At 50.6% G+C, this 8,761-nt stretch overlaps 1 protein-coding gene across 1 annotated transcript in view; it reads right to left on the bottom strand.

Moving 5' to 3' along the window:
* Positions 1-8,312, bottom strand: part of LOC122565060 (cytokine receptor-like factor 1) — a 9,976-nt gene extending 1,664 nt beyond the window's left edge. The window contains exons 1-2 of the mRNA XM_043720690.1: positions 7,662-8,312; positions 1,263-1,636 (exon numbers count right to left, since the gene is read on the bottom strand). Of these exons, the coding sequence (XP_043576625.1) occupies positions 1,263-1,636; positions 7,662-7,722 (435 nt within the window). The 5' untranslated portion in view covers positions 7,723-8,312. The remainder of the gene's footprint in view (positions 1-1,262; positions 1,637-7,661) is intronic.
* Between the last annotated feature and the right edge of the window lie 449 nt (positions 8,313-8,761).

The following is an 8,761-nucleotide window of genomic DNA, read 5'->3' as shown; positions in this document are numbered from 1 at the left end:
CCAGGAAGGTGGAATGATTAACATGGGAGACATGCAAGAGGCTGGAGATGTGCAAAGATCTTCAAGGGTGCTGGGTCTGAAGAAGATTATAGATTGAGTGGGGGTGACACCACAGAAAAATTTGAAAATAAGGACAAGAATTTTAAAACTGAGGCATTGTCAGACTGAGAGCCAATACAGAGTCTAGATTAGAGTGGTGCTAATCTTGACTTTGATTTCCAGGATCTGTAGTCCTCACCTTTGCCTGAGAGCCAATACAGGTCAGTGAGCACAGCTGGGCAGTTGAAAAATTTTCAGAATCTAGTGTTAGAGGGCTGCAGAGTTCTGGATGAGCTCATTTTAATGAAGGTTGGAAGGGGGAGATTGGACAGGTTCAAATCATCAAATCCCATGATAACAAAGGTCTAGATGAAGCATTTGAGCAGTACATGTTTGAGGTAATTGTTGAGGTACTGTGAAATTCATCACCACAGGATGTAGTTGATGCCAAAACATTGAATGTATTCAAGAGGTGGCTAGATATAGCACTTGGGGCAAATGGGATCAAAGGTTATGGGGAGAAAGCAGGATTAGGCTATTGAGTTGGACAATCAGCCATGAACATGAATGGTGGAGCAGGGTGTAAGGGTTGAATGGCCTCCTCATTCTCCTATCTTCTGTTTCTATGTAAGGACAGGGAATGGCAATGTTACAGAGGTTGTAACAGTTGGTATGATGGAATACGCCCCACTTGCCTGGATGGGTGCAGCTCCAACAACACTCAAGAAGCTCGACACCATCCAGGACAAAGCAACTGCTTGATTGGCAACACATCCACAAGCATCCACTCCCTCTCCCACCAACGCTCAGTAGCAGTGATGTGTATTATTTACAAGATGCACTGCAGAAATTCACCAAAGATCCTCAAACAGCTCCTTCCAAACCCATGACCACTTTCATTTAGAAAAACAAGGGCAGCAAATACATGGGAACACCGCCCCCGCCCCCAGGTTTCCATCCAAGCCAGTCTTCATCCTGACTTGGAAATATATCGCCGTTCCTTCAATGTCGCTCCGTCAAAATCTTGGAATTCCCTCCCTAACTGCATTGTGGGTCAACGCACAGCAAGTGGACTGCAGCGGTTCAAGAAGGCAGCTCACCCCCACCTTCTCAAGGGGTGACTAGGAATGGGCAATAAATGCTGGGCCCAACCAGTGATACCCACATCCCACCAGCAAATAGGAAAATGCTCAGTGGATGCACAGTGATCAGCAAGAACTCACATTTGCACACTCATAGCTAAGTGTGCTCATCACATGGGATGCACACTCAGACAGGCTCCTGGTGCTAACAGTGATTAGGAGCAAGAGCAACTTACAGCCCACATAGAGACATGAACCAGCCAGGACTCTGTTGTCGCTACGGTGACACAAAAGGTTATCACCGGATTGTTGTCGTGAGCCGTTCAGTCCACGAAGGGTCACCTTCAGTGCACTGTCATTCACTAGACTGTACAAGTTTGCAGGAAGCTGCTCGCCGTTCAGTGTCCAGTACAGATCCTGGGCGTCCGCGTTAGCATCAGGGTTCACAATGCATGTAGCAGTCAGAGATGAGCCAATGGTCAGAATGGGGTCCTGAGGCACAACCACAGCAAGTGCTGCAAAGGAAGGAAACATTTAAAACAGCAAAAACAAAATAGAACTTGCCTGATCCAGAATTCTCCCCCTTCAAATTGAGGAAACTCATGACTTTAACTTGTGCTAAAGTATTTTACAGCCAGTGATATTGCTTTGGACACGTGGTCACTGTGGGAATGTAGGAACTACCACAGCCACTTTGTACCTGACCAGCTCCCACAAACAACATGGTCAGCGGTTTCTCAGGGATGGACATTGGCCTCTTGCTCTTCTATGGATATTGATATATGACATCCAAACAGCAGCAGCAAGACTGTTCAATCAAGTCTCACATCAAGAGCAGCATTTCTGACTGTACAGTGCTCCCTCAGACACTCTCACGTGCAACGTTACCTCCAACTGCCAAAAGCACAACCTCTGGGAGCACAAAGGAGCAACCCAACAATGCTGTATTCCACATGGCATTGCAGCCCCCTGTCTCTCCCCCTCTGGCAGTGCAGCCCCTGTCTCTCTCCTTCTGGCAGTGCAGCCCCTGTCTCTCCTCCTCTGGCAGTGCAGCCCCCTGTCTCTCCTCCTCTGGCAGTGTAGCACCCTGTCTCTCTCTCCCTCTGGCAGTGCAGCCCTCTGTCTCTCTCTCTCTCTCTCTCTCTGGCAGTGCAGCCCCCTGTCTCACTCCCTCTGGCAGTGCAGCCCCCTGTCTCACTCCCTCTGGCAGTGCAGCGCCCTGTCTCACTCACTCTGGCAGTGAAGCCCTCTGTCTCTCTCTCTCCCTCTGGCAGTGCAGCCCCTTGTCTTTCCCTCTGGCAGTGCAGCCACTTGTCTCTCCCTCTGGCAGTGCAGCCCCCGTCTCACTCCCTCTGGCAGTGCAGCCCCCTGTCTCACTCCCTCTGGCAGTGCAGCCCTCTGTCTCTCTCTCTTTCTCCCTCTGGCAGTGCAGCCCCTTGTGTCTCCCTCTGGCAGTGCAGCCCCCTGTCTCTCCCCCTCTGGCAGTGCAGCCCCTTGTCTCTCTCCCTCTGGCAGTGCAGCCCCTGTCTCTCTCCCTCTGGCAGTGCAGCACCCTGTCTCTCTCTCTCTCTCTCCCTCTGGCAGTGCAGCCCCTTGTCTCTCTCCCTCTGGCAGTGCAGCCCTCTGTCTCTCTCTCTCTCTTTCTCCCTCTGGCAGTGCAGCCCCCTGTCTCTCTCCTTCTGGCAGTGCAGCCCCCTGTCTCTCTCCCTCTGGCAGTGCAGCCCCTGTCTCTCCTCCTCTGGCAGTGCAGCCCCCTGTCTCTCTCCCTCTGGCAGTGTAGCACCCTGTCTCTCTCTCCCTCTGGCAGTGCAGCCATCTGTCTCTCTCACTCCCTCTGGCAGTGCAGCCCTCTGTCTCTCTCTCTCTCTGGCAGTGCAGCCCCCTGTCTCACTCCCTCTGGCAGTGCAGCCCTCTGTCTCACTCCCTCTGGCAGTGCAGCGCCCTGTCTCACTCACTCTGGCAGTGAAGCCCTCTGTCTCTCTCTCTCTCCCTCTGGCAGTGCAGCCCCTTGTCTCTCCCTCTGTGGCAGTGCAGCCCTCTGTCTCTCTCTCTCTCTCCCTCTGGCAGTGCAGCCCCCTGTCTCTCCCCCTCTGGCAGTGCAGCCCCTTGTCTCTCTCCCTCTGGCAGTACAGCCCCTGTCTCTCTCCCTCTGGCAGTGCAGCACCCTGTCTCACTTCCTCTGGCAGTGCAGCCCTCTGTTTCTCTCTCTCTCTCTCTGGCAGAGCAGCCCCTGGTCTCTCCCTCTGGCAGTGCAGCCCCCTGTCTCACTCCCTCTGGCAGTGCAGCCATCTGTCTCTCTCACTCCCTCTGGCAGTGCAGCCCTCTGTCTCTCTCTCTCTCCCTCTGGCAGTGCAGCCCCTTGTCTCTCCCTCTGGCAGTGCAGCCCCCTGTCTCACTCCTTCTGGCAGTGCAGCACCCTGTCTCACTTCCTCTGGCAGTGTAGCCCTCTGTTTCTCTCTCTCTCTCTCTCTGGCAGTGCAGCCCCTGATCTCTCCCTCTGGCATTGCAGCCCCCTGTCTCACTCCCTCTGGCAGTGCAGTGCCCTGTCTCACTCTCTCTGGGTGTGCCGCTCTCTGTCTCTCTCTCTCTCTCTCTGGCAGTGCAGCCCCTGATCTCTCCCTCTGGCATTGCAGCCCCCTGTCTCACTCCCTCTGGCAGTGCAGTGCCCTGTCTCACTCCCTCTGGCAGTGCAGCCCTCTGTCTCTCTCTCTCTCTCTCTGGCAGTGCAGCCCTCTGTTTCTCTCTCTCTCTCTGGCAGTTCAGCCCCTGGTCTCTCCCTCTGGCGGTGCAGCCCCGTGTCTCACTCCCTCTGGCAGTGCAGCCCCCTGTCTCACTCCCTCTGGCAGTGCAGCCCCCTGTCTCACTCCCTCTGGCAGTGCAGCCCCCGTCTCATTCCTCTCTCTCCTGCAGCCCGTGCAGCCCCCTTTCTGGCAGTGCAGCCCCCTGTCTCACTCCCTCTGGCCGTGCAGCCCCCTGTCTCACTCCCTCTGGCAGTGCAGCCCCCTGTCTCACTCCTTCTGGCAGTGCAGCCCCCTGTCTCACTCCCTCTGGCAGTGCAGCCCTCTGTCTCTCTCTCTCTCTCCCTCTGGCAGTGCAGCCCCCTTTCTCACTCCCTCTGGCAGTGCAGCCCCTTGTCTCTCCCTCTGGCAGTGCAGCACTACATTGGATAATGTCATCCAGACTGTGACCATCTGACAGAGGGTAGAGTGTCACCCACTGAGTCACAGTTAGTGATTGTGCTGTTGCTGACGTTGCTAACCTCACTATGTACTGACTGACCCTCTGCTGGAGCTCATTGTCATTCAGCCCAAAATACACTTTGATTTTGAAATCGTCATACTTGGTTTCAAATCCCCCTCAGAATCTCCATCTCAATCCTGCACCGTCTGAATCCCCACCACCCTCTGAGATCTCGGTGCACCTCCCTCTTTGGTCAACATGCCTTTAATTGCCTCAGCCCCAGGTTGTTCAACTCCTCCCTAAAACTCTCAGTCCATGGACCTCTCTCTTTTTCTTTAAGACAGACAGTCTGTTTCTCTTTGATGAAATTCTTGGCAACGCAGCACTCATGTCGTCATAACTGGCCTGATGTCAAGTATTACCTTCATATGAATCATCTTGAGGGTTTTAAACTTTATTAAATGTGATAAATAAATGCAGTTCTTTGTTGTTATATATTATCCATTCTGATATTATCACCAGCCTTGGCTTCTTTGGGAGATCCCACTGTCCTCCTGCCTGATCTGAATGAAAGGCAGGGACTGGCAATGCTGCCTGGACTCTCGAAGCTCAGCAGCAATAACACCCCCCCCCCCAACTGACCCCCACTGATACCAGCAAGCTTGAGGCTAAGATCAGTAACTGAATGACCTAGCTCCTTTGGGGTTAAAAACAGACTATGTTTCAGAGGGTAGACTTCCCGTCTGCTGTTAGATCAGAGGCTATATTCAACGCCACTTCCAAAAGTGGAGTTTCAGCAGCAGATCTGGGAGCTGCAATGGGAGCAGGCTTTAAATCCTGCACAACACTATAAACTGCTGGTGTCAAGTTGACTGTGAATCCTATTTTAAAAAGAGACTGCCTTTTCCTAAATTACAGTTGTTGGGAGGATCGAGAACCCGAGGGCACAGTGTTAATGTCAATGACAAAAGGACAGGAGACAACATGAAGAAAAGCTTTTTCATGAACTGAGTGGTGAAGCTCCGTATTCCCGTCCTAAAGGTGACAGTTCCAATCAGGGCATTCCCAAGGGAATCGGATTCCTGTCTGAGGAGGGAGAATGCGCAGGATTATTCCCTCTCATCTATGGAGGTCCCACAGTCACTCAGAGGGTCTACACAGGCTGACTGCCACGTGGACACATTAAGCACACCTCCCACCTCCCCCCTCCCGTTCCAGAAACCACAGTGGACCTCAGAAAATCAAAAGTCGCAGGAAACTTCAGTTGTGGAGAGGAGGCAGGGGGAGTGGGAGCAGCTAAAGAGTTCCTACAGAGAAGCAACACATACTATCACTGTTCTGTGATTCTATGAACAGTGACAGTATGGGAAACTTATCTCAGATTGACTGTAGGATATCCCAAGGTCATGACATTTAAGGAACCACGAAAACTTCACTCGTCTACATCGTAGAGAGATAATGGAGAAAGGATGAGAGCAGGACCGAGAGGAGGCCTTCACTGTCAAGAAACATTAGGCAGACAGTTTGCATTCAGCCCTTTCAGCAACTGACAGCAGGCCGGGCAGGAGGTTCTAACCTCTCACTGGGGTCTGAAAGGGGAGCCACAGTCAGGCCGCTTCCATCTTTAGGAGAATCTTCACCTCAAGGCGTTTCACCGCAAGCTGCAACTAGCAGGAGTTGAGAAGACAGAGGATGTGGACCATAGAAAGTGGTGGAGATGAATATGTTAATTTAAGGGGAAGCTAGATAAACACAGCAGAGAGAAAGGACCAGGAGGGGACGCTGATAGTCTGTGATACTAGGTTTGTGAGAAGATAAGCAAGGGGAGCGATGGGGTTGGATAAAAGGTCTTTTTTCTAGCTTTAAATATTAAATAAGTATTTCAAAACTGTTGGCCACATGTTCCAAGAACCAGAAATGAGATCATTTCTTCAGGATCAGGTCATACACGAACATCTGAGGAGGCTGTAGACAACATGGTCACATACATTATTGGACAGCATGGAGGGAGCTTTACTCTGTATCTAACCCCGTGCTGTCCCTGTCCTGGGAGTAGTTGATGGAGAAAATGTAGAGGGAACTTTACTCTGTATATAATCTCGTGCTGTCCCTGTCCTGGGAGTTTTTGATGGGGAAAATGTAGAGGCAACGTTACTCTGTATCTAACTCTGTGCTGTCCCTGTCCTGGGAGTAGTTGATGGGGAAAGTGAGAGGGAGCTTAGCTCTGTATCTAACCCTGTGCTGTTCATGTTTGGGAGTGTTTGATGGGGGCAGTGTAGAGGGAGCTTTACTCTGTATCTAACTCCATGCTGTCCCTGTCCTGGGAGTAGTTGATGGGGAAAGTGAGAGGGAGCTTAACTCTGTATCTAACCCTGTGCTGTTCATGTTTGGGAGTGTTTGATGGGGGCAGTGTAGAGGGAGCTTTACTCTGTATCTAACCTCGTGTTGTCCCTGTCCTGGGAGTGTTTGATGAGGAACAATATAAGGGGACCATTTCTTCCAGTTGAAAAGTGTAGAGGGAGTTTTCACTGAAGGTTGCCTCTCACAGTAATTGCTGACAGCCTGATGGCCTGTTTGCAGGTTCTGAGCACAGTCCTGTTCACCAGCCTCCAGCACATTCCAAGTTGTGTAACGGCAGGTCCACACTGATTTCCTCTCAGCTCTGAAGACAGCATCAGTCAACACTTCCAGGAACCGTCGGTCTGCGTTACCAATCTCTGTCCTGGGAAGAGGTGTGTGCATATGGCCCTGGGGCTCTGACTAAATCCTCCTTTTATTACACTCCCACTTTGGCCTCAGCTCTTTCCCAGGGTCTTTCATGTTTTCTCTGAGTCGACCACATTCTTTCTCATTATTTCATTTAGCAGATCAATCTGCACACCTCCCCCCCCCCCCCCACACCCCCCACCATTAACTGTTTCATTCCTTTCATTTACTTTTCTCTCTCTATCCTCTCTCCTCGTCTTTCATCAAACCCACATTATGACTAAACAACAAAGAGAAAGAAACATTATAAAATTTAAATCCCTCTGCAGTTCCCAGGTTTTAAGAGTTTCCTGCTGCACAATAACAAAGGGAGAACTTAACAGGAATTGCAATTATTTGTAACTCAGGTCTTGATTGCATTCAAGGGTTTAGTTCCAAGCAAAACACACTGAAGGTACAGTATGGGTGACACTGGCCCCTCTGGATCCACAGCAATGTTTAACAGTTTCACATTGGTCCTCCAGCACCACTAGTTGACCTCTCACTTGCTTCATATACCTGTTACTCTGGGTCCAGTGCAGACAGAGTTTAACCCCCTCATTTCATTTCAGCCAAAGCAACATTTTCCCAACTGGTTTTCAAAGTGCGACTTACGTGTTAGACTCCAAACCAGCTTCATCAGACACAACAAAAGAAGGAAAACGAGCGACGGCATCTTACTTCCACTGTTGTTTGATTAAAAATTACAAGTTTCCCTGTGGTGTTGGGGTCAAATCAGTCAGAAAAATACTTAAAGAAACAGCGAGAGTTTCTTCCCAGTGCCTGGTGTCTGAATGAGTGATTCTGCAGGAGAATGTTCCCGGTCTGTGCACTGCCTGCCAGGGAGTTCCGCAGTCCTCTACCTTTCAGGCTGCAATGTGACAAGTTGATCCTTGCAGTGCCCCACCCTCCAAACCCCTTCAGTTCATCAGTGTTCACTATTCTGAAAAAGGTTCGGTCGTTCCCTGCACAATTACGCCTCTTGTGTTAGACTGAATAATCCTTCCTGTAATTAACCCTGGCTGCCTACAATTCCAGTCAGCCTACGGATTGTTCAAGCCTATCCCGCAGCGAGTGCCAATAATTAAGCGATGACTCACTCTGTATATTGGTGAATGGCTCAGGGAACACTTAATGGGACAGTAAACAGCATTGAATATCCGAAAATCACTCTCCAACTTATAATAGCAGAGAAGGCAAAAACTCAGAATCTCCACACATTTCTGATATGCCCCACCTCCATTACCGTACCATTCTGTTACACCCTATACCATCACGATAACACTCTGACATACCCTACACCTCTCACTGCAACACACTGATATACCCCACACCCCTGACTGTAACACACTGATATACCCCACACCCCTGACTGTAACACACTGATATGTACCACATCCCTCACTGTGACACACTGATATATACCACACCCCTCACTGTAACACACTGATATACCCCACACCCCTGACTGTAACACACTGATATACCCCACACCCCTGACTGTAACACACTGATATATATCACAACCCTCCCTGTGATACTGCCTGTGATAGTTCCTTGGATGCTGCCTGACCTGCTGCGCTTTTCCAGCAACATATTTTTAAGCTCTGATCTCCAGCATCTGCAGTCCTCACTCCCTCCCTGTGATACTCTGATATATGCCACACCCCTCACTGTAACACCCTGATATACCCAACACCCCTCACTGTAACACA

This window comes from Chiloscyllium plagiosum, chromosome 31 (assembly GCF_004010195.1).
Source record: "Chiloscyllium plagiosum isolate BGI_BamShark_2017 chromosome 31, ASM401019v2, whole genome shotgun sequence".
NCBI lineage: Eukaryota > Metazoa > Chordata > Chondrichthyes > Orectolobiformes > Hemiscylliidae > Chiloscyllium > Chiloscyllium plagiosum.
Note: the sequence above shows the minus strand (reverse complement) of the source record. Positions and strands in the feature narration are given on the sequence as shown.